Source organism: Plectrocnemia conspersa, unplaced genomic scaffold, assembly GCF_051122295.1.
Source record: "Plectrocnemia conspersa isolate PC_06_02 unplaced genomic scaffold, ASM5112229v1 ptg000009l, whole genome shotgun sequence".
NCBI lineage: Eukaryota > Metazoa > Arthropoda > Insecta > Trichoptera > Polycentropodidae > Plectrocnemia > Plectrocnemia conspersa.
Genome location: NW_028277173.1, coordinates 9322689 through 9349751, shown reverse-complemented (window position 1 = coordinate 9349751; position 27063 = coordinate 9322689). Strand labels below are relative to the sequence as shown.

The window sequence follows — 27063 nt, the reverse complement described above, 5'->3', positions numbered from 1 at the left end:
TAGACAATAATGTGATGACATGTCTTTACTTTCGAGTTTTTTTTTAGATAGTTGTCATCCGTTAAGAATAAGGATAGAGGTTTGTCCTCTAAATTTAATTGAAATAATCATTTTATTTTAGCCAGTGAATCATTAAATTCGCAATTTGGTATGATTCATGGAATTGGAAGCCGCCAAACGCAAATGCAGGTGTCCTTTGCGATATCGCTGATCTATCTCGTCTTGCGCAATGTCAACAACATCACCTGGAGTCGATACGCTCGTATCTGTCGGGATCGTAAATAGTCGATCCAAGACGAGAATAGCCGGGATTGTGCGAGGGGAGGTGGGCGTGGGTCCAGGGAGGGATCCCGGGAGGTCCGCCAGGAGTTCTACAGAACGGCAGTAGCCCCAAAGGTCTCACAGCGAGCAGCCCGCACTTAGCCTGCTCAAACGAAATTCGACTTTTTCATATTTTCTAGTTTTTATTATTTGGTAAGCATTCACGACATAGAAAAACTAATAGCGACACATTTTTAACCGAACTTAACATTACGTTACTCTCAAATAAACATACACAACCATATTAATATTTTAATTATTAACATCGACATTTATATATTTTGTGTATATCAAGCAAAGCAGTGGTTATAGAAGAGGGAAAGTGAAAATTTGTGCGACAACATCGAGTGCTTTTGTGATTGTGATTTGGCTATTTTGTCGAACGCTGTTAATTGCATATATGTATTGTGAAACGTGTGACACAATCGAAACTATTTATAATCTGAATTACGCTATGTAGCCAAGCTGATGAGAAGAAAATGCGTTACAAAATAGTAACGCGTTGGCGTTGGAGAAAAAATTGCACTTTCGCAACAAGTGGTTAAAATAATTTTCGCGCGTATTAGAAATAGTATATGTAATTTTAATAATTATTATGCTAATATATATTTTTCATACAGCAGTTCGATGAAAAATACTTTATGAATAGTAATTTCGATCATAGGATCAAAATTAAATGCGTTATAGCCAAATTTAAAAAATATTTTTAAATGACATTTAGATATTAATGATCGGTGTTCGATTTCTGAGAGTATTATATACAGATGTTTTATTCATTCTTTTATTATTAAAGTTTTTTAGTTAATTTATTTTAAATAACTCTATAAAATAACATTTTGATTAATATTTTTTTAATTGTAACCGAAATTAAAAGCCTTACGGCCAAATTAAAAAAAATCAAATGACATTTGATAGATGGTGGTTGTTGTTCGATTTCTGTCAGAATAAACTAGAAGTTTCCATTTGTTCTTCGAAAGTAAAGGTCATTCGGAAAAGTTTTTCTCTTAGATTAGATCCCGTTTCGTTCGGAGCTTCTGGGAAATCAATGGCGGCTGGCTCGAGTATGACACAACCGATTAAATTTGATACTCGTCAGGCTATTTGCGGAGCTCCCGGGACTCTCCCGTGCGACCGCCTCACCCCCCTCCGCCCACCTACTGTTAAGCTCCGCGGGGCCATAACGGGATGCCGCCCAAATACCTTCTATATTTAACGAATACTTGGTCTCTTACACACGGTTATGCGATGAAAATGCTACGCTATGCGTCCTTGACAGAAATGCCGACTGAGATTTTCGTTTTTCACTCGACTCTCGCCGGATGAACTCATCTCTATATTGAGATCATTCGAGTGGTTCGCTATGAGATAACATAGCAGATTATTAACAATCATATTTTGCTTAAATGGCAAAATTATACACTTTACTGTTAGTGTTGCCAGATGAAAAATATGTAAAAATTTCATTATAATCTAAAATAAATAAATGCTAATTATTTCATTTCTATGATTATATATTTTTCGTTATGAATAATATGTAATATTATAGCTTGATTGAGTATTATTTATATTTAGTAGTTTATGTTAGTCATACGCACGCGTATAAAGGGCACCAATCTAGAGAGGGTGCCAAAATCATCAATTGATGACAATTGATTAATTATAATTCCTTTGACAAACTCCAATATAGACCAGCTTTCAATTTCTTTTTAATTGTAATAAAGATGCTCTCTTTATTTATAGTAAATATAAAATGCTCCTGAGTTATTTTCCTTTTAAACAATAAATCATTAATGGATAGTAAAATATGGTTCACAAAAGGACTTATCTTATTGCGTGGCCTAAATGCGATTTTTTTAAATATTTTAGAGTTGTATATCGCGTTTATAATAGATTCTAAATGATCGTCTTATTAAGAGTATCAGTAAAACTTTTGAGAAAAATATTAAAACAATTGGAAGGGGGGGGTGGAGATATTTTTTTCCAGCTAAATCATAGGCTCTTCATTTTTTCTGTACTTTTAAATAAATAATTATATAAGAAATATATATATACATACATACATACAAGGCAAGTTTTTTAATGCTCTTAAATGCATGGGTACATATAGAAAAGCTATTTTTAACATTTATACAGCGCCTCCTTGAGCGATTCGAAGAATATCAATTAGGACTTTAGTTTAAATATGATTTTTGATCAAATCTGCATATATCGTACTGTCTAACAGTGATCCTTTAAATATGTCGTATTTAAAAAGTGATTTTATTAAAAAAGTCAATACAGAACATAACTGAAGCTTATTTGGAAGTTTTTAGTTTAATCATACACTTGCTAGAATGACAAATATGCATCACCATTCTAACCTTTCATTTGAATTTGATGAATATCAATGTGTTTCGCTACTTTACTACTCCAAAACAAACTATATAACGCTGTTCTACTTTCCTGCATATAAAAAGCTGCTGTGCCTTCATGATTTATGCCTGATTCGTACTGCCACTGGTTGGCCCCTCATCGAATACTGATAAAACACAAAAAGCTTTAAAAAAGATTTATATAATAATCATAGGTAAATCGATGATAATTTTTAATCTTGGCAACGTTCGAATAACATCTTAGTATTGAAAAAAAATGAAAGAAGCCCCACTTTATCTTTTTGCATACTTGTCGAAGTTGCTAAACAATTGATCCATTAAATTTAATTGATGTTTCGAATGGCATTTCGCTTCAGGCGGCCATTCTTCCGCGTCTATAAATACAAACGCGTTTAATTTAACATTTGCGCGTAGAGCTTTCTTCGAAGCTTTTCCTTTTTGCCAGGCTCACTGCAATTTCATTAATACACCAAGCTCGTTAGGAATTTCTATTTTCCGTCGCGCCTTGTCCCTGAGCTAATTTGCGGTACACTTGACACACATAACAACAGTATAATACTGTGATTATGGACCTATCACAGAAATATAGCTTAACCTGCATTAATGTAATAATAAATCAACAAATAAGTTTACTAGTTTAGTTCTGTCTGGTTTTTAATTTGCTAAGAAATATAGCTTTATATCTATACATTTATATATTTATTGTAAGTCTTTCGTTAACAAGCAACATGACAGACATTATCCCAATGTGTTACAACGAGGTAAACACAATCAACAACTACTAAATAATTTGTGAAACGCTAGACTAAATTCAAAGTTTGTAATCAATTACATATTTTTTATTAATTATGAACTATTATTATAGATTACATACTATAGAAATTCATCCGTGAGATTGTGAAAATCTAGGAAACCCTAATTTGTGATGATTAATCGGAACTATGATTATAAAAATCACTAGTTTCGATCTTTCAGACACGATATAAATTAAAAAACATTAGGGTCGTTATGAGATTTGAACCAAGGTCTTTCAGGTATTAGTCACCGACTGGCTGGTTGTAATGGTTGTAAATAAGGAATTTAATTAATAACGTATTATTGTAACGTAACGTAAATTTAAAAGAAAACTTTTTTATGATACGTTTCTTTATCTGATAACTGCAATGGTTCGTCACCTTCCACTGTAATTTGGTAAACTTTTTTGGTTAATTTTTGCACCTATGTACACAAAGTGGACGCCAGTATTGATATGCAATATGTTTCACCCAGTTATTTGGCGCCCCAGGCAAAAACTAAATTTGCGCCCCCCCCCCCCTATTAATACTTGATGAGTGCAAAAATATAATTCAAATTAAAGTAATAATATATTATATTTGACACCATGCTCTTTTTACGATTGTGGGTATTTAAGAATTTATAATTTATTTTTTGTTGTGATTTTTTACGTGTGAAATAATTTAAAGAGTACACAGTAGTGTATAAAAAACTAATATCAGATTATATTCTTTAACAATATTGTTTGATAATTTTAAGTGAATATTGCGCCTTTATTTGGTATCACGGCGCCCCACAATATCTAGCGCCCCAGGCGATCGCCTGTACTGCCTGCCCCTCGGGCCGGCCCTGGTTTCACCCATTGCATCTTAAAGTTGTCATTAAAGAAATTAGCAATTTATAAGCAAAATATTATTGCGTTACACAGTCAAGTACATTTTTGTAATTTAATATGAAAAATAATAATTTACAACAAAAATTAAATTCAGAACATTCATGGCCAATACAAAAATGCACAAACAATATACAAAAAATCGCACTGCTTGGCAAAATACCCTTTATTTTTTATTTAATTAAAATTATGGTACGTTAAATGTTTTTGTAAAATTATTTACAAAAAATAAAACTGTTCTGTGAATTAGATATTTATTTATAATTATCTGAGAGAAGTGGTGGTTGGGAAGGGTGGGTAGGGGGAGGGGGGTTAAGTTCTACTGGTAGACCGCCATTATTAATTTCAGTAGCAAATCGACAGCGGGGCATAAAAGTTTGCTCTCTCCTGATATACTATATAATACATAATAAGGTATACAACTATTATCATTACCACACATCAAGACTAATGGGGATATTTTGCAGCTCAGCACAACTTATTGTGACAATTTGCTATAAAAATCCTTTTTTTTTTAATTAAATACCAAAGCCAATTTATCAACGCAGTGCTTCAGATTTCAAAGTTCTATTTATTAGCAATAATTTAATTTAAAGAATATGTCAAAGATTAATCTATAATTAAGATTTGTTCTTTCAAATTGCTATTTTCTAATATTAGGAGTTCATTTGGTAATCTACTTCTTAAATAATTCATTTTTTTAATTTATATTCACTGATGATTGATATAATTTTTATTTAATACTAAGATGATATTCGAGCGTTGCAATTTTTAATATTTGTTTAACACTAAGATGCTATTGTTATTAAGTATGTACAATATGTCATTACTTATGTTTTTGACGGAATTCAATATGGTACTTGAATGGCAGGGCTTGCATATCGCGCCTTTTCTCTTGCCTAAGTTTCGACTTCCGATGTTGAAGTCATCATCTTTAGCGTAGACTAGATATTATCTCATCCGACGCACATTTTTTAACTGCGTGTTCTTTAACTTGAATGTGTAGCTTAATCTTTTTTGTTGTTATTGGAACAAGTGTATTAAAAAGTATGTATAATTGAATTCCGTGAAAGACATAAACAATACATAAAATCACACGTCAATTTAAAATATATAATATATACAATATGCAAGATTTAATATTTAAGTTCATATTTATTTTTATTTAATACGTTAATTTAGATATAATTATATTATTTATGATATAATTACTATCCACTACATATAAGCAAATAAATCACGTTTAAATTTATTTTTATTTTTGTCAACAGCGAACGAGCGGGTATTTAGAAACCTAGCAAAATGTTTAAAAGCCACTTGGACATGATCGGCAGAAACGAGACGGCGACAAAGAAAGCCAAATTCTGGCAATCTTACGTCAGGTCCCTGAAGGGTGAGTTTTCATTTTGTTATATCCCTGATAAGTCTACAAATATATATATTTTTTAAAAGCTATGATAAAACTTTTAAGTCATTCGAATTTTATATGTAAATTAAATTATATAGAAATACTGGCAATAATAATTTATTATTTTAGAGATTTTTTTTCTATATGAATTTTTACTTTAAAAATAATACTCCTATGTTTAATACAATATTTCAATGCTGTACTTTGATTAACTTTATCATTGATCGAGATAATGGCACTTTTCCAGCATAATGGACGCTTAATCCCGATTACATCGTACGTAACTAAACCTTGGATTAATTATACTACATGTTTGTATAATACATTTTTTTTATAATTATACAATACAATTAGATTTTTATTTTTATAATTATACTCTATAACAATAAGGCCAAAATATTATTTTATAAAAATGCGCTATTATTAAAAACAGGACCCAGCTACAAAATTACATCTATTGATTGTAAGCTGTAATCAATTTTATTTATTATAGTTTATAATTAATAAAATAGATGTCATTAATTTACAGACCTTGTTTGAATTCTAGTCTTTTACCATTTACTTGTAGGTATTGATTGTGTTTACATTAGTTTCACGCCTGTCAAGTTGTAGCGGAAGGCTAAAAAAATTGCCACAAAGATTAGATAATTCATCGGTTTTTTAAATGTAAAAATTTACGGTTTTTTCTAGAATTGTCACATTTCTACTAGCCTAGTTAAAAATTTGACTCGAATACTATTTTTTAATAAATATTTTATAACCAGCTCTGACTTGTTGATTTTCACTATTACTTTGACAACATATATTTTTATTATTAAATATGCTAAATAACTTTCATTTCAATCTAGGTTATAATTATAGATTTTTTAGTATCAAAAGTTGCAAAAATTGAGCTTGATATAGCATGTATTTAACTGTAAGGTGACAAGATTTGCCAACAGGTTATTGATCTTACTGTAGGAAATTTTGTTTATTTTTGTATTCGTATTCAATTATCTTTGAAGTATTGTTATTTTGGTAATTTAACATCAATCATCTTGACAATGTCGACTGATCTCAGTAGTCCATGTCAAATAGTGACGGGACAGCTGTACCACACACGAAGCGACTAATCGTGTCAATGCAAGCTCGTTAGTAATCAACAATAATTTTTTGTGATACGCTATAATTTAAGATATTCTGAGACTAAACTTAATACTCTACATCACATCTATAACTAAAATTATCACTTTGTAAAATAAACATTGATTTTTTTACTATATCCATAATTATAGTTTTATGCCAGAAAAAACATATTTAACAATACAATATTTTCTATAAATCATAGTTTTAGATGAAATGTTGTAAAAAAGATAGATATACATATATGTTTACAGTATCTATAATATTACTACAACCATCGCTTTACCTGTGCATAAAATTCCATTTTTCGATTAGGATCTGAGGACATCCGTGCCGACGACCGCTCGCACTCGCGCCGCAGCGTCTTCCCGGAGTTGTCTAGCACATGGCCCTACAACAAGTCCATCTATGACGACCCAGCTCACGCTGCCGAACGCATCAACGTGCCCGGCTACCGTTATCTGCCCATTCACCGAGAAACCTATGGCTACTCACCAAGGCCGATCTACGCACACAACTACCCATCGTCGTTGGACCGGTACAGGCCAAGTACGTACCGACCTCTCAGGGGCTGAGCGCTGCCTCTCAAGTGCCATGAGCGACTTCCTTGGCCACCTCCAATGCTTCGTTTAAGATCAACGTCATCATCGTCATCATCATTTATGTCTTTGTATATATATTTATTTTAAAACAAGATCTTTTAAGCCATTTAAAGTTTTAGTTTTAATAGTAGCACTGTAGATATTATTACATTATCGTTCATCACAATACATTTTATACATATATACAAATCAAAAGCTGGAGGTTTATGAGGAAGTTGCTGCTGTTTGAAGAACATCTGACGGCACTCAAGAGCTAATCTTATACATATAATATATATTCTCATTGTAAATATCTTGAGAATGCAGACTTTACGTGACAATAAACCGCACGTTCAATCGTATCACAACAAATTCATACATTTATCCTTACAATTGGCGGTTTCTTGTGACGGTAGCATGTGGTCATTTCGCAGGTTGAAGGTATTTTCATCATTTTGTATATAATATATCAGGTTTGATACACGAATGTTACTACAAAAAGAAATGTTAATATCTCCATTATCTTTTCTCTCAAAATACACGAATTTCTAAAAATAACTTCAGTCAAAACACTAAACACTATCGTTGCAGCAATTTATAATGTATTTTGCATGTAGATTTCAATTTGTTAACATATACAAGTCAACTGAATCCAGATGGCCTAGCAATTTGATTAAAATTCTGGTAAAACTCATCTCACGGAACACTGTGCATCTTTGGCTTTCAAAATCTCACTACTCCTGACTTTTATTAATGGGGATATTGTAAGCAAAAGGTATACAAATCTAAGTCACACAATGAGTACATACTAAAGGAATTCATAAGACGTTTTGGTTAGATGCAGGACTTTAAAATAAAAAGCAACGGAGATATTTATATTTATTATTGGAACAAAATTTGTGTCTCACCTTTAAAATATAGGGTAAAACCTTCAGCTTGCTGTAAATGATTTGGCATTTTGCTCTATTAAACACTCATTATGATAACATTAAAAAAAGCTTATTTTTCGAGGGTGTAGTTAAACATGAACATGGCTTTGTTAAGAAACCTAAATTTTCGTTTGACACGTTTTAAAATTAATCTGTTTAGGCTTTTTTTAGATCTCAGGGTCTGGCTTCGTTTATGCATAGCTATATGAGTTATTACCCTGAGACAATATTGGTGCCGGGCACAATTCTTATGTGCTGTTTAAAATGTTTCAGCGTAATAACCATCCGCTGCAGTCGGGGCAGCGGCCGCTTGCCTGTAACACTGGGGTTACCCAACGCCGGATCACGTCACAGCAGAAATTTACACCTTACATAATCCAAGTTTCCATATGAACTGAAATAGAGACTTAAACTCAAAGAAATTATATATACTCTTGTGCGCCAATTTGTGCGATAATTCTTAAACAAAAATAACTCTATCGTGATATGGATCACATTAATTTATAATTTTATATATAATATATCTCTTAACACATTAAGGACGTTGAATTGTGTATATATAATATATACATATACATATAAATTGCGATTTGCTTTTAATTTTTTTCCACAACATAAATTTGTATAGAGTTCACATACTCGCCCATTGTACTCTGTCTTGCAAACATTTGTAAATAATATACTTTTTTTATGTATCGCTGTCGAGGGAAATATGTGAGAGGAATTTGTCATCTTAATAGAAATTTTGGTTAATAAAAACTTTTGTGGGACGCGAAGCAAATCGAACATCAGTCCCTGCCAAAGGCTCGGAGTTCTGCGTGACGCGCTAGCGAGTGCATTCAGCTTTTACTCTAACTCAACGCTGTCCAACCTTTAGAGTTATATCGACGTTGTAATTTATTAACAAGCTTTTTTATTATTATAGACGTAGTCACGGTTGGACACCGTTGCTCTAACTGCACATTCCTGCATTGTGCTCTGTTCGCTCCTTCTAGCGTTTGTCAGGGAATGATTCTTGTCTTTAATTGTCCTAACTATTATCCTAAATACACACATACACATATCTATTTTATAGAGCTTATTCCTCTCCTGTAACCATTCATTAGATATGTAAATGTAAGATATGTAAATGCAAATATAATTTTCATACTACAAATTGACATTTATAAATATATTAATTAATTGCAAGATGGATGAAGAATAAGGAAAGAGGTAAGAACATTCATCTAATTTAACACACAATTACTCCCCATTTTAATCACTTTTTTATTGAGCTGAGCTTTTGATTAATATCAACTAGCGCATGTTGTGCAAAGCAAACTGAAAAATTATATAAATAATGTTATCTGCGCAAAAATGATATAAATAATGTTATCTAGCATTGAATAATGTATTATATATATGATATAACACATCACTCTTTCCTCATGGACTAATGGTGACTGAGTATATGATTTATATATAGTAATTCCATTGCCTTTTCACCAGAATTGATTTTAAAATCTAGATTGCTTAGTCTTTTTTTTGCCTGCAGAAAAAAAACACACCAATATGATTACAATGGAGAATTAGCTTAGATAGATTACTGTTATTGTATTTACATTTCATTTTCAAACCCGTCTAGAAGTATCTAAACATAAAACATGTCTCGGACACTGGTGACTGTAAAGCTGTATCCACGCTGTTATACAATTTGTTACATAACAAGTTTTTTTTAAAATGACTGTTGGATGAGAACTGCATAAATGAAGTAACTCATACAACAAGTTATATAACTTTGTTATATATTTAGTTCCATCATTTTGCTCTTGAAGTTTCTTAAAAATAAATATAACTGTTCTTATTTTATGTATTTAAATAAAACATAAAATTGACCACACGAGGAGCATTCCTCTGTTAAATAAAAACCTGTTACATTGAGCGTGTTGCATCCACGAATTTTATGTAAGACAGATAAACTGATTATTTTAGTAAATGTATAAAAGGCAATGTATCAATATACATATGTATATAACTATAAAATATGAATAGCTCAATTATAGAATAAAATATGTATTTTGAACAAAAATGAGTTGAAATTATACTATACTTTCTTCTCAATCCAAAGGAAACATGATTGCTCTATTTATAATATATGAGCATTAGATACTGCTCAATATTTTAATTTATGTAATGAATATGTTCATTATAAAAAATCATATTCGCTACTATTGTTTTAACATTGCACACAGATCATAAACAAAATTCAATTTTCTTTATTTATGTTTCGCTTTCATTCAATCATGTGTGATTTTCTTTAGGTATTATTAAATCTAAAATATACTCACATGTAGATAGTTTAACAAGAGTGATGCTTAATAATCATTATTAACACAATCATATAATTTAATTTAATTATTATAATGTATTTTAAATCATTTCTCTGTGGTGTTATATTACAAATACTTCATTTTGATGTCCAGTTTACCACGTACCCAAGAAACACGTGGATCCCTTCGACACCCACAAGGCCTGGCAGGATCATCTCGATCGCTTGACCGAAATCGACAAACTGTACCCGTCTCGTTATGGATTATACTTAAAGGACCGGGCCAGCCCGTTCCCATCTACCGGCAATCTGAAGGGAGTTGAATACGAACCAGAAAACAAACCTCATTTCGGTTTTGATGGTAAGTTTAAGTATACTTAAGCACGAAAAAGAAATAAAATATAAATAATTTATAATAATAATAAAAAAATACAGCCAATACTAACGTTTTGATAACGCATTCGAGATGAATGGCAAACGATTAATTATAATATAAGCTTAATATATTTTATAAGACACCTGTGTCTAAAACGATGTAATTTTATATTATCCGATCAGTATTAAGTGTACATTATCGAAATTTGTAAATATTTGAATGTATAATATATGTATATACTGTCCAAACTCAACTGAATATGTTTTTTACCTATCTATATGTAAATATATCCGTGAACTTTTTATGTATGTCCGTCTGCATTTACCTACGTAATTAATATATTAATAACATCTTATATTATACGGTTATGTTCTATATACATATATAAAATAAAAACATTAATTCTATGTATAAGTTCTAAAGTATATACTATAACAATAAATACAAGTATTTCAAAACTTGTAGTTTTCTTTTCTATATAGGTATAAAGGCACGAATGCTGCTACAAAAATGTGAATATCTCTCAATTCTGGATTTCGTTATTTTTTCACAATAATTAGTGATATGTACTTATATATTTTTAAATAAACAGGATTAGTGATGCAGATTGAATAAGGTTGGTGCAATAATACCGCAAGCCGATATCTTCAATTTTAATTCAGAGTGCTTAAAATGGAAAGAAGACACTTAAATCTAGAAGACTTCAATTCGAGTTCTGCTAAAGGAAAAAATCTTTTCACGGAGCCCCCAAGTTCACCATGCCTCATTTCGCCTGAATTTTATTATTGATATTGAAAACATGAGGTATACAAATCTAAGTCACAAAATAATATCCATAATAATAGTAGTTTAAGAAATAGCCAGACTGCATTAATAACAGCAATAAAAAATGTAAGGCTTTCAATAATGAAGGTTAATGAAATATAAAGCAAATTATTAAAAAAATAGTACAATTCTTAATCAGAAATAAAAAAATAGTACAATTCTTAATCAGAAATAAAAAAAATTAAGCAGAGATATTCACATTTATTTGATTAATGTTATTCGTGCCTCGCCTTCACTTCTAATATCATTGCTCAGTAACATGAATTTGGGGGGAAAAAGTGCTATGTTATGTTACAATGATATCTAATAGCTAATTAAGCTTGTGTTGCACTCGGAAAGGAAAAGGTTTCGGTGACCGCGTCAATGCAGCTTTCGATGAAGCCAACAAGTTTCTCAATATGGATCGCTCGTCTCGCGCACGGTCGCCCACGCCGATCAAACCGGGAGAATTCGCACCGAGAGACTCAGAAGTAGCCTACGACTCTGAGGGTAAGAATTGGTCGACGATCTGAACACCGGCGTGAAGATTGGAAAATTCAAATACATCATATCTTTCATATCGATCATTGATAATTGCATTTAATTGACGATTACATATATGAGGTGTTTGAAGTTACTGTGTGAATTTAGCCGAACCTAGGGAATAGAATTCCATGAGTGTATCCTCAACTGTGAAAGTGATTTTGAGGATGTTTTTCTACCCTGTGTGTCTCTTTCACAATTATGATTACAGCAACGTCCAAATTAATATCAAATGTACATATTTAAGGTACCTATATCCACTTTGTTTATATGTATATAGTAAAAATATATATTTGCACTATAACATTATATAATCTAGTATATTTTGAATGTAATAATTATTTGTCGTTGATTTTTGTGAATAATTGTAGTTTATAAATATACACATGTCGTTATATATCATATTAAAACCATTCAAGTCACCAAGATATGTATTATATTTTTGTTACAATTTAATTTTTTTTTAAAGTTATTTGAGAGTAGAAGCTTAATCTATTTCACGAAATTTGCACGAATATTAAATCTAGATACACAGTAAAGTAAAATTATTATATCAACTTTTTGGTTTAACTATAATATATACTATTTAACTTGACTTGAACAAGTTTGATATTTAACATACGTCATGTTTAGAATCAATATTACATTTACTTGTGAGTGAAATGCAAAATAGAAATAATGTACAATTATGAAATTTTATTGTCCAAGAAAACATTTCTATGTATATATTTATTAGAAAAAAAAACATAAAAATTGCCATTTCTAATATCGATTCTAGACCTCCATATATCTTTAATACACTGTTATGAGAAAAACCTTATTTTTAATTAATAATAACAGCATGCATTTTTTATTATATTATATATAGTATATGTATACATAAAAACCTCATCGAATATACATAGTATATGTATGTATACACAAGGATGATTCAAACGAAAACTTGAAATATTTTTTCTCGTAACATATTGAACGAAAAAAGTATAAAAGGATAAAAAAAATATACTTATTCTATTAGGCGATTTCCATTAATGATGCCCTAAATTATCGCAATTTACTCTTGCTAGAGTGAGACATGCATTAGCATACTGAAGTATTCAAAAACTACTAAAAAACGATCGACATAGCACTGCTCCACTTAGATGCATATCGCAATTGCGGCAGCTATTTTATGCTACTGCTCTACCTTAGTGTTGCGTGCCTGAGTCGTACTACCATTTGTCAGCCACTCTTCAAAGTATATGTGTAACTGTTGCCAATTTACAGGACAATAGAGCGATATTTTAAATATTTATTGCATTTTCAAGGATTTCATTTGACTTAGGCCTATATTTTTTTATCATTTTATATTTGGTCAATTACTTGATTAAATGTTTGTTATATTTAACATATTATAAATCAGCATGATATTAATTCATTATATTGTTAGGTATGCCGATTTTCTCTCGCGACGGACTAAGAAGGAGACCATGGTCCAGTCTATTGAACCCGAGCCCTTCAATGCCCATGTCAGCCATCACTAGGGATCCCTTTTGGTGGGATTTTCCTGAATTGAAACCCTACACACCATACAGCAGTTGGGGAAAGAGCCCGTTTTATGTACGAGACTCTTACCTCTCACCAGTTAAACGCACATACTTATGGGACAAACATCCAATCAGGCCACTTGGTTAGTATAATATAATTACAACAAACATAACTTATTTATTTATAAAAAAGCGATTAACACGTGAAATAAATCTTTCACTGCTATATTTATAAATGGGTGTATAATAATTAATAATAATTATATGAAATTAAACAGATCTGATGCTGAATAACTTAAATGTCGGAGACTTTACCAAGATTCAACCGTTTCTAAGAAATCTTTAAACTAAAAGTATGATAGACTCTATTTAGTCTATTTTGTATACCCCAACCATGTCCTTAACCTTTTAATGATAATATTTTATACACAGTGATTATAAAATATTGCTACAAAAAAATGTGAATGTCTTTGCTTTCAATACTTAAATTAGTAGATCTTATGAATGTTTTAAGAAAAAAATATATTCACATTTATTTTTATAGCAACAATAGTACCCTTACTACATGTTGATTGTTCTAAGATTGCATTATTAGCCGTGCAACCCTCTCATAATATACCATAATGATTATATTACATTTAGCCCAAATATTTTACCCCTCCTCTCTTTATATCTTCATCAGTGAAAGTAAATTATTTTATTTATGTCATTATAAAAGCTAAACAATATACTTTTTGTCCTAAGCCATACAATCCTTGATTAATTAAGTACATATCAATAGAGAATCCTTTAAACTAATTTTGCATCAAATGTAGTATTACCTAAAAAATGTATGTGTAGTTTTTAACCATCCATCTAAAAGTAACATTGTATGTTGTTCTAACTTTGTTGATATATCATCCATACAGCGGCCGTGGCGTGATTTATTCGCAGTCATTGTATTGTTCATGATCCAGTGCTTGTATCAAAATTTGGTAAGATTATTTGTGAATAATGAATGATCGTGCTATATTTCACATCCAAATATAAATAATGATGAAAATATCTCTTGCATGATATATTTTTTTATGCATTTGTCATATTTCTCATAATCAATTTATTTTTATTAAAGATTATTTTTTTATTTCAGGTCATGCTTATTAAAAATTGAAGAATAAGCTTACTGGATGTATTGAGTGATGTTACGTAACAAACTTTACTTTTTTTTAATAAAAAGTGAAGATCATCAAAACACGAAACAAAATTGGATCTCATCACAGTTGCTCGTCACAAGTTACAGTTAAATTATTCTAAGCCGTATATTATTCTATTATGCTATTATTTATTTATTTTAAAATAAAATTTATAAATAAATAAACTTAAAAATGAATATGTTTTATTTAAAAAGTCCTATAATTCGAGTTTATTTAGGGACCATTCATTCAGATTTAGTTGATAATTATGTCATTCAAGAAAATATTGAGTCGATTATAAAAAGTTCAGAAAAGTTATAGAGCATTTAAATCTTAATGAGAAAACTAATAAATATTTATCCAAGGGCCAAGATTCCTGCGCTTTATCAAGCTATTACCTAATTCAAGATATAAAAATTGTAACAATAACGTTAAAATGTCTAAAAGAATAAGATGGGTAAATATCGGAAAATAAAAGTGGATGTAGTAAAAAAAAAAAATATTTTAATAATCAATCGTAGATATACATATCTGCATGTATTTCCATAACCTTTCCACTGTATTCCTTTGTATAATAATTTATATTGAACGTAGCCAAACACAATTTTAACAATATAAAAATACATTTAGAAATCAATTATCGGTAATTTCTTCAAATATTCTGCAGGTTTTAAAATAAATATGAGTTTAAAATTGAATTCGTACCTTAATAGATATATTATGAATATTTTATATTTGCAAGTTTGTTTCGAACAAAATTGGAACACAATATTTGGTATGAATTTAGTTTTGGGCAAAAATTTAATAGGCGGTTTTCAGTCTCTAAATAAATTTAATGCTATTTGTTTACAAACGTAAATATATAAAAAAAAAAATATCATTGATAAAAAGCACCTTTCAGCTTCATAACTTCTCTATTGTATTCCATATTTGCGTCAATGGCATTGCGAAGTGTAACATTTCGTTTTTGTGCGTCTGTGATGATCGTTTGGTGATTCTGCAATTTATTCCATTCAGAGAGCAACTCTTCTTTTAACTTTGCTACTTTAGCTTCTTCCTCGTTGGCAATAGTATTATAATAGTCTCTAATTGCCGTTTGCAATAATATGTCAAGATGTAAAACTTGATGTTTTATGTCACCAGTTACAGGTCTCCTGTTTCGAAACAATAAATTAATAATAATTAAAAAAAAAATAAGTTAAAACCAGGAGCATTATTTACCAGTCTCTCTCCGAAGTGTTGGCAGATTCAAGTCTCAGCTTTTCGATCATGTTTATTTTGTCGCTCAACTTTTCCTCTTCCCACATCTCGTTCGTTATCTCGGTGACTTCTTTCAAAATCTCCGACTTGAATAAGTCGTATAATCTCATCCAGTTAACGTTGCCGACTTTTTTGTTTAGTGAATTGTAAAAGTTCTCATCGCTGCAAATGTATAAAAAATAATATTTATAATAAATATAACATTTAAACCCACTTGGGATAAAAAAAACAACCTGATTCCGTTGACAATATTAGCGAATTCCTGTAAAGCATATTCGTGCAAATCGTCGGCCGCCATAACGTTCAACGGATGGTTTGAATTTGACAGCTTGGCAAGTTTGCCATGAAGAAAAAAAATGGCTTAAACTTAAAAAATCTCTCAATGATTTATTTTATAGATGTTCTATATAAAAATGAGAATCAGACAATGTGATAGATATTTTTTTCTATTCTTATAATTTTTATATCAAACAGTGTTTAAATTTTACGGAAATTGTGGCAATTCCTTAAAAAAATATCACTATTCAAATATATCTAAAACGCGAATTCCAATTACTAATTAAAAATTGACTGAATAATTTTTAAGGTAGTTATTATAAAATATATTTTGAGCTATTTTAGGTATTTACTGAAAATATTAAAAAAAACTTTATTTTATAAAATTCACGTTTTTGACACTGTTTGTTTTTCAGAAAACGTAATTAATTTTAAGAACGATAAAAAACTGCGAGTGCTACGATCTTAACCCTTTCGTGGCCGGTGGGAATACGGTTTCCCACTTTCGAAAGAGCCCTAAAAAGATCAGTGGGAATTACGTTTTCCAATTTTATTCACTACTGCCATCTAGAATTATTATTAGGTATTACGATAAAACATTTACCTACTTCATCGATTGAACTTAAAAGTGGCAGTTGAGTTTAAAATAACACGATTTGTATTATTTCGAGTCTCGTGTGTTAGATAATTTGAATTTGTAACAAAACTTTTAAATTTTATGGACAATAAGGATTTTGACGGTTGATTTGAGTTATAAAGACATTTTTTTACTGTATGATATATAGATTAGGGGTGATTTGATCTGAATTTTAAATTAGCCTTTAGAATATCTCTAGAAAATTAGTTGATCGGTAAGTTTTGTACGCTGAAACGACCATCAAGTTTTTTGGCTAATAATGCCTGAGTACTAAAGAATATACCCCTAGAATCTGTAGATAAACATATGCCTCTAAAAAGTGAAACTTTCAGAAGGTGTAGACTTTGTAGAGTAAAAAAGAAGGCGAAACAAACTAAATGCATGTGTAGAGGTTGCGATTTACCACTATGTACATATTTCACCATTTTTTGATCTTTTTCATAAGAAATGATTTTATTTTTATTTTTACCTTAATAATATTGTTTTTCTACTTAAAATAAATTAGGTAAATAAATTAAATTCTTAAAAAAAAAAAAGTTTTTCTTTTTTGCGCACAATAAGTACTCTACCAAGTATCAGTGGGAAGTATAGATCCTAGTAACTGTTTTATAAGTTCCAATCGCTTTTTTTTAATATTTTTTTTCTATATTTCTTAATAAATAATAATGACTAAAAAATGCAAAAAAAAATTAAAAAAAATGAAAAAAAATAATTTGAGCACGAAAGGGTTAAACAGTGACTTTTATTTGCAACTACTTATCACTCGGCAACCCTATATTCAAATTTAATTCGAATGAAATATAAATATTAAACTGGAAATCGTTTTACTAATTGCGATTTTTAACATATATTTGCGGAATAAAAAACTGAGTTTTAAATTTTAAAACGTATTTATGTACCAAAACGTTTTGGTCATTTTCTCAGACGTTAGAGCCAAAAGTTGGATTCTGAGCATAGCGCTGATATTATTAACAAGTACATACCTTTTTATTTATGGATTTCAAATTAAAGATTTTTTCTGTATATAAAAACATTTTTAATTTATTTGTCAATTGAATGCCCTAAAGATGTGAATTAGTATACACTTTAATTATACAAATTTTATTAGTTATTTTGGCTATTAATCTGTGCATCCTTTAGTCTTTGATATTTAATTAATTTTACGCAATGGTCAATAATTTCGCTGTGATGGCCACACCGGTGGTCGAGAGCATGGAGAGCTGCACGCCATCGTCTGACTCTTCTAAACAAGATGACGTAAAAGTAAATATGGAATCCGATCCAGCCAAGGCCGAAGCTCCAGCTTGCAAGGAACTCGCGGCTGTCGCGGAGCCTCCGGACACAAATACGCTTATAGATACAAACAAAAAGTCAGATCTTGATACGATCCCTAGTGCTACAAAATGCATTATAGCTTCTAATAAGGAGTGCTCGGACGAAACCGGGGACGATGTCGTCGAACATTTTTTTGAAGGTTTGGACGAGGAAGCTTTCATAGCTGATTTGCAAGTTGTTAGTTCTTGGGAGGGAAACCTATTACAAAACGATATTTCAAGAATCAAAAAGAAAGGCACAATGGAGAAAAAAGGTAGTAAGATATCAACCATTCAAAAGTCTCGAGTGCGTCCCAGTGTTCATCAAGAAAGTGCTCTCAGTAGATTTCAAATGTTCATCGCGGACGACAAGACTTTGTCGTCAAAATTAGCAAACAGGCAAAAGGCAGACGGTTTTATCGATAATAAAAAAAAAGTGCGCGATAATTTGACACAAATTAAGCAGACACCGAACAAACCTAACGAGAATGCCAAAAAGGACGTCCGGACTAATTTAAAAGAAATTAAATTAGTACCAAACAAAACTGACGATTCCGATAAGTCGCAAATTCTCTCAAGGAGAGATCCCGATAAAACCAGAAGAGACATAGAAAAAGACAAGGTGAACAAAACTAACGAAACTTTAATCAAGAAAATGGAAAGCGGATTACTTCCTCCGGGCACAGAAATGGAAATTACAAGCGCTGCGGATTCAACCACCGGCTCCACTGAACGAAAAAGTAAGAAACGGCGTTCAAAGAGTAAAAGTAGAAGTAAGAGTCCGTCGTATACGAGACGCAGATATTCTCCTAGATACTCAAACCAAAATTTAAGAACTACACTACGCAGCATATCTCCACGACGATCGCCGAGAAGATCGCCAATAAGATTATCATCGATTAAAATTGGGCATACGAATCATGGCAGATATTCGCCGTTCAAATATCAGAAGAATAAGGCGAGGATAGACGATGACGGAAGAGATAACAAGCGAAAATTTGATAAAACGCACACCGATGATATATTCGAACGTTATCGGCGAAAACCCAATTCTAGATCCAAAGAATTTTCTCCCAAATATAAAAGATCCGAAAAATCTGAGAATTTCTTTTCGTATCTATCGAAGCATAATCTAATCACGCCGACGGATAGGGCAAATTATACCATTGCAAACACTTCGGTGACTTACACTATGACTCCCGAAATTAATTCTCAGCAATATTTGGTACCAAATTATGCACCTCCGTCTAATTATATAAATCCAATGATGCATAGTATGCATCCTGGAATGATTCCCGAAGGTGTTCCTCCACCTATGATGCCACCGCAAGGCTTACCCACCCCTGGAATTCACGGAATGCAAGAGATATCTCCCCAAGGAGTGCCGCCGCCTATTATGCACGTCGGTATGGAACAGCCTCAAATAATGGAGCAGTATTATAATAATCCACCACCAATTTCCTACAACACTATGCTAAATAATGAACCTAATTATATATATACTAATGGATATATACCTGAAACAATCTACACGCAGATAACACCTGTTATACAAACTACTGTGACAAATGTAACTACTATATTTTTATTATATTTGTATATAAAAAAAATAATTTATTATTTTTCATTTACATTTCAGAGTACTAACACGCAATTTTGCCCTACTGAAAAATCACATGGTAAGATATATTCAATTTTTTGTAAAAATATATTACAGTAAATGACCAGTTGCCCAAATTTATGGAATGATGGTCTCATTTTTACTAGTTATTTATTAAATTACAAATCCCGTCAATTTGATGAGTGTCAGTAGAGATAGATATATAGCCGTGTCTGCCAAACTATGCCAATACAATTCGGAACATTCGATAAATTTTTATTTTTTTATTCAAAAGTTATCATATTTTTTTGTTACATCTCTGTGTTGTGCAAAGTTCTCGGGAAACTGTCTGTTTTTGCACAACACGCAGCAAAAAAGCGATCCATCAATCAAGTGTTAATATAATAGTGAGCTGCTGTTTCTTTAATAAATTATAATAATTCCTTAAGAGCCCTACGGCTGCAAAAGTATTCATTACTTTTGAATAATCAATATTTTTTCCAGTTACATGACAAAACGTTAATCAACATAATGTTAACGACTAAACATTAAAGCGACATAATGATGCCCGAGAAAATGTTATCATTTAAATATAAAAATGAATGTTATATATTAAATAATAAATTAATATTGTATTCTATAATATTAAATAATAGTACAAGGTAGGTGTATTGCTTAACTTCGAAACAAGTGAAAATTTTCGAAACAAATTTAGAGCTTCATATTAAATAAGTGTTTATTTTCACAAAAAATTAAAGTTGCAATCCTTGTATTTTATTTCTTAATGTTTTGTTTTCAACTAATAAAACTTATTTGAAATCAAAAAATTTGGAATTTTGACTTTTAATTATTTTCATTGTAACCATTTTGTGTAAAACAACACTTATTAAATATAAAGTTCTAAATTTGTTGAAAAAATGTTCACTCATTTCGAAGTTAAACAATACATCTTGTAAATATAATATTTTATATTATAGAATACATATTAATTTATATACAATAATGTTATTATGTTGTTAGCGTTTTAAAATCAATATATGATGCAAATATTTAAAGAAATATTTAACCCATAGAATTGCTAAATAAAATATAACAACTCAATATTGAACCAATATTTTCCAATATTCATATTGGTTTAAGATTATTTTGTACAATACCAGTGACTATAGCTCAAGCTGAACGATCATTTAATTGCTTATCATGAATTAAAAATGTTTTGCGGACAACTATGTGTCAAAATCAGTGTCACCACAAAATGCTAACAGACAAAACTTTAACATAATTTTAACGACTAAACATTAACGCGACATAACACTACCCAACAGTGTTATCACAGCCTCAGGAATTTGTCCCTGACCTCCCTCCCACCCTCTAGGCAGGCCTGATTATATTGCCTATATATATATTAACCTTTTTAGTGCCAAGGAAAATTAGACGGTGTATGCTAAGAATGCCAAGTATTTTTTTGGCAAATATAGATAATTTTATAAATATTTAAAAAAATATTTCTGTAATTTAATTTTTTTTTGTGTTAACCACTATTTATTATAGGAACAAAATATACGTAAATACACAAAATTATTTCATAATCTTACAAAAAAATTAGACACGCATCCTAGCGGCCATTCATGTCGTCGTTCGTAAGCAGACACCGGCATCCTTATGGCATTCAAACGGTTAAATGTTCATAAAACATTGTTATTTTATTGTTACTATAATAATAGCTTATTCATTTTTATTAATGCTGAAGTATATTTCATTTTGTTGGGATTTTTATTTGGTGTGCTGCAAAATAAATTCTTCTCGTCCAGTGTATCATAAGGTAAAAAAGTTTGGCAGACACTGGTATATACCAGATTTTCAAAAATAAGAAGTTTTTGAAAATAAAAACAATGTTAATATATTTGCATTGTTCAAATATAAAAGGACGTAAAAAAACACTGAAAAAATACTTTCTGATACAAATCAAATCAGAAACCTGTCAATTTGACGGGTGCCATAAATCTAGTATTAATGCCTGTCATCTATTTATAATAATTAAAGATATTTAAATAATGCCATACATGGCTACTTTTTTCAAAAAATTCACAACACTTAACCGACGGGTCAGATAGTCCCTACCCATTAAGTTCGCCGATGGTAATCCACGGGACAGGTAGAATCTTCGTATTTTCAACGGGTCTTGTAGTATCTACCTATAAAAATTGAACTTATTGTGCTGATGGAATGAATGTTTGTACTATATGAAAAAATATTACGACCTTATTTATTCCTGTGAATAGAGATCAAAGATCATTTGTACACAGACACAAATATCGTAAAATAACTAATAATAAGCTGTTATAACCCATTGGTGACTGAAGTTTAAGCTAAAAAACAGATAGTGTGGTATTATATCAATATTTTTTTTATACTATCAATATAAAAATAAATTATTTACATTCATCAAGACATTCACGAATAGCATTCACCTCCTGCACAAATATAGGTGTTTCTTATATTGTCTTTCTCACTATTATACTATTTATTACTATAAATTTTTCAAATATCTTATTCTTTCGAAAACAAAAAATCAAACTCGTCAAATGTTTAAGACTTAATACTTTTCAACACAATAATTAAAATTATATAGATACATATCTATATGTGTGATAAGTAAAATGTGATGATGCAATAAGAACATAAATTTATACCCTTTTTATCTTAATCTTAATAGTGTTTTTTATTATTTTTATTCAGCTCCAGAACTTGATCCAAAAGTTGTGAAAAAACAAGAGGAAAAGGATAGAAGTATGTATATTTTTTATTTATATAAAATAGATTTAATGTTGACACTCGTTATAATACGATTACTTTGAAAACTAGAAGTTTGGTCGAAACCGTTTTAGAAACTATGTCGTATTAATGGTAGAATAATATAGTATATATTAATCAGAGCTATGGAGATAGTATCCGAATCCAACAGTTTATTGTGTTATCACAATAGTTCCTACTCCTATTAACATACCTAGTGTCCATAACTCCTACTCCATAGATTTGGTCTTAACTATATTTTACTACTGCGTTTACATCTTTTCAAGAAGAACGCGCCTTGCGCCACTAAAGTTTAATTTGTCTGATTTCTGTTTACACACATTCTAATGCGTCGATTTCATGACTTCTGCTATGGTTCTATTCCAGTTATTAAAAATTGCGAAAACGTTTTGAAGAAGTTGAGTAACCTTTGCGTGCCATCTCGCATTATGATATCGTCCGAGGAAGACGCGAAACAAAGAGATTGTGCATACGGTAGGGGAAACGAAACTGTGAATTATATATCGCCGCTGAATCGCATCCCTTGCACGTACAGCTTCACCAGCACTGGCAATCGAAACAGGATGATTCTCCCCTCTATCATATCCAGCTTAGACGACGCTGCAAAAACCACCCCCATATCGAAAACGGTCGACAAAAAAGATTGCTCGACGCAGACAGTCGACTTTCATTGCGACCGCTGTCACTTGCTCGAAAGGTTCGACCAAGAGGAGAAGTCGACGTCAACGTTCGGAATGATCACCACAAAATCTGAGTTTACGCAAGTCGAAGACTGGTGTTTGGCCAATTCGAGGATGCTGTTCATGCCGAATCAGAAAAACGTCGCGCCCGAGCCCCAGAAACCTGTGTCTCTGACGCACTTGACGCCGGCGCAGATTTTAGTCAACGAATTGGCCACAAAGACAAAGTTCATGCAGCGGTCGGCAGTGGACAACTTCCGGCAAGCCGGTGGCAGTTTAGAAGATGCGGCTAAAATGTATGGCAAACCGGAGCAGATGCATTATAAAGGTCACGTGATGAAAAATACGCAGGCCAGATGGGACTAGGAATTAGGAATTTTAACGATAAATGTTGATTTGTATTTATGTATACATGTCATGAAATAAAAGATAATTTTCAGTATTTGTAATTTAAGAAAAACATACTTATAGACTCTGTCGGTTATGCAGTCAGTACAGGCAATAGAATTTCATTGGTCCGGTTTAACTGAAAAGATATCCAATACAATTTTATCGTTTTATAGACTAATGATTATATTGAGTGTACATATGTACATGCTTAGATTTGAAGTGTACTGTAGGAGAATATGTAAATTAAAATTTGTCATCTTTTAACTAACGAATATTGGCAATAGCTTCGTACAGACTGGATGTATCGGATAGAGTATAAAATAAATTTCAGATGTGATTGTTTTGTTAATATATAATAAATATAATAAAAAAATGTTAATTTAAAATTGGACATATCTACTTCTAATTCCATAATATGGATATGTTTTGTTTTGCGTTTTAATGTTTTGGTTTTTTATATATTATATATGAAAGGATGGTAAGTTTTTAAAAATGCATTTAAACTTTTATGCAAGACTTACTGGTGTAAATTTATTTAAACACTTACTAGCCATTCATCATATCCACATCAATGTTACTATAAAATATGAATATCAAAGTTACCCACTAGCCATAATTAAACTGAAAATATTACATCTTAATCTAACTATAAGCTTGAGTTCTATTCTTACATTTTGTTTATACCATGTATGGTCTTTTCCTTCTGAAAAGAACGTAACATTTAATTACATAACCAGAAAATACATTAAAATCTTTTAATTGTAATCTTTGCAATAACATGATTTTTAACACGATAAATCAATTAAACTTAAATAGGGATTTTAGTCATTTCCACATGTTTTTCGATGTATTTTATTTTTACAATATTGCTATGTAAATATATTATTTATTTCACATAGTTAAATATACAAATCGTAACATTTGTCAATGCGGATTGAATTCTGCTTAGAGGTGTCGTCAAAACACTAGGCGGCAGGATCTCTTAATGAAGCTTAATTTAAATAGTTTTTTCTGTTATAAGTTAGTGTGCTTGTATATGATTTTCTACATTTAAAAAATATAATATACGATGTATCATAAAAAAGTGAAATTAGAAATAATGTTGATATGTATGTACACACATTACTTTAAATAATGTAAACTTAGGACGTGTTTTGAAAATATTGAACAAATATCTTTATTTAATTCCATTATGTTTTTTTTATATGTATATACGGAAAAAATCTTTTACTTTACTTTATTGCAAAATTGTTGTGTATAAAACAAAACAATGTATAGAATAAGATTTTTAAATCAAAACAAAACTGTTTTATTTATCAAAGTTATTACCTGTTCTTATATCCTCTCGGTTTACAAGAAATTGCAATTCCAGATTAACTACTTGTTATAAAACTAATTTCTTCCGTCCTTGTCTTTTCTGCATTGTTGAGAATCGTAATTCGAAATCACCCTTAACTAAATTTCTACACTATATTTCTCTGGTTAAACAATATGATTGTATACTGAGCTCCTGTTAAATCGAGAACAAAGTTCCCTTTTCTCTCCAAATGACATCTTCCTTCAACGTCACATTTAAAATGTGACAATCCTCTTTTCTTTACTAGTCCTTAGTCCGCAAACAACGCGTTTTATGATATGCTTTTATTACTCTACATCTTCGTCAGCGTTGACCTGCTTCTTTTAGCATAACATTTTTTTTATTTCGAGATCACATCCATCGAAGTGTGAATAAAGTTATGGACAATTTTACTAACATTAACTTAAGTTAAAACGTTACTAGAAATAGTATTATTTATTACAATTAGGGTATTTTTGCTTGAATTTGTACAATAATAGGTCAATAATACAAATTGCTATTATTTTGCTTAAAAAATATGTGGTAATTTCTTTCATGCATGTGCATTTAATAATACTTAATACAAGTGTCTTAATTTTCAGGGTAAAAGCAGTGAAGTGTTTTTTTTTGTTCCAGCTATAATTATACAATGTATTTTTTTTCACTAATCGGTATTTCTTTCAGCATTAAAATATTTACAGTAATCCTTGTTTAATCTGCTTGAAGCTTATACACATTGGATATGGAGGTATTTATTATGCTTACCTGAGGTTACATCATAGCTTATTATAATGTCCACTGGTAAGTGTATTGAAATATGGATATAAAGTAATAATTTTATTGATTTAGTTCTAATCCCATAAAAGTAATTTTATTATCTAAATTTGTTTTGCTTCTTGCAATAATATTCCGTACATCCCAATTTAAGATACAATCCAAGCAATATTTTTTACGACTATAGATTTCTATTTTATTCTGAAATATTATGTATAAATTATTACGTGTCTCGCCTTCCGCGTTAAGCCATTATGAATCATAGTACTACCGACAAAATTGTGTTTAATTAATAAGAAAATATCGTAATAAGTTCATGAATTTGGGAGTTGGAGTATAAAATAAAATAAATTTTGATAACGAAGAAAACTGACCCGTTATTTATTTTGTATATGTGAATTTATTTTATTCTGCACAAATAAACACTATAAAAACGTCACTTGTTTTTGATTACTTTCCATTTATTCCCTCCTGTTTCGTTTATTTAAAATACATAGATTAATATTTTTTAAAATGTTGTATATGTACATATAGCCAGTAACAGGTTCATGCTGATAATATTTATTCATATTTTTTATAATGCATAAGAAAAGATTTTTTTCCTGGTAAAAAAAGTGCATTGAAGCGCTTTTGAGAATTCTAGTAACATATCCCTATATATGTTACAGTTGGGCTTACCATACTTTGATTTATTGGAATTATATTTATACTAGTGAAAATGTAATTTTACTGGTAATACATATTCACTTGAACATATACACAAATAAAAAATTGACTTCAATGAGCATAGTTTGATACTTTCGGGATTCTAACTCTGAGGGGTGTGACTTCGCAGCAAGTAAGACGCAGGTGGAA

The 27063-nt window shown here is 30.6% G+C and overlaps 2 protein-coding genes and 1 long non-coding RNA gene across 8 annotated transcripts; 2 read left to right on the top strand and 1 right to left on the bottom strand.

The window, feature by feature from the left end:
* The first annotated feature begins 383 nt into the window (after positions 1-383).
* Mf (myofilin) lies at positions 384-15325 on the top strand. 6 transcript variants are annotated; one of them, XR_015810629.1, is made up of 8 exons: positions 384-474; positions 5631-5752; positions 7205-7438; positions 10862-11068; positions 12248-12397; positions 13860-14099; positions 14865-14930; positions 15086-15325. XR_015810629.1 is itself a non-coding variant. In XM_088192049.1 (8 exons), the coding sequence occupies exons 2-7, from the start codon at positions 5662-5664 to the stop codon at positions 14300-14302; spliced, it is 990 nt and encodes a 329-aa protein (XP_088048175.1). In that variant the 5' UTR covers positions 384-474; positions 5631-5661; the 3' UTR covers positions 14303-14309; positions 15086-15325. The 6 variants fall into 6 exon arrangements, 5 of the variants coding, with proteins under 5 accessions (XP_088048175.1, XP_088048179.1, XP_088048177.1 ...); XM_088192049.1 differs by lacking the exon at positions 14865-14930 and adding an exon at positions 14235-14309; XM_088192050.1 differs by lacking the exons at positions 384-474; positions 14865-14930 and adding exons at positions 4691-4773; positions 14235-14309.
* A 615-nt stretch (positions 15326-15940) lies between these two features.
* Positions 15941-16733, bottom strand: LOC148231864 (uncharacterized). The gene is made up of 3 exons (XR_015810630.1): positions 16622-16733; positions 16350-16550; positions 15941-16282 (listed from the first exon to the last, which is right to left on the bottom strand). It is a non-coding gene; the product is annotated as an uncharacterized LOC148231864 (long non-coding RNA).
* A 1720-nt stretch (positions 16734-18453) lies between these two features.
* On the top strand, positions 18454-26647 carry LOC148231863 (uncharacterized). Its single transcript, XM_088192950.1, has 4 exons — positions 18454-20184; positions 20254-20293; positions 22954-23004; positions 23395-26647. Exons 1-4 carry the CDS (start codon positions 18469-18471, stop codon positions 24072-24074), a joined length of 2487 nt encoding a protein of 828 aa, XP_088049076.1. The 5' UTR covers positions 18454-18468; the 3' UTR covers positions 24075-26647.
* The last annotated feature ends 416 nt before the right edge of the window (positions 26648-27063 follow it).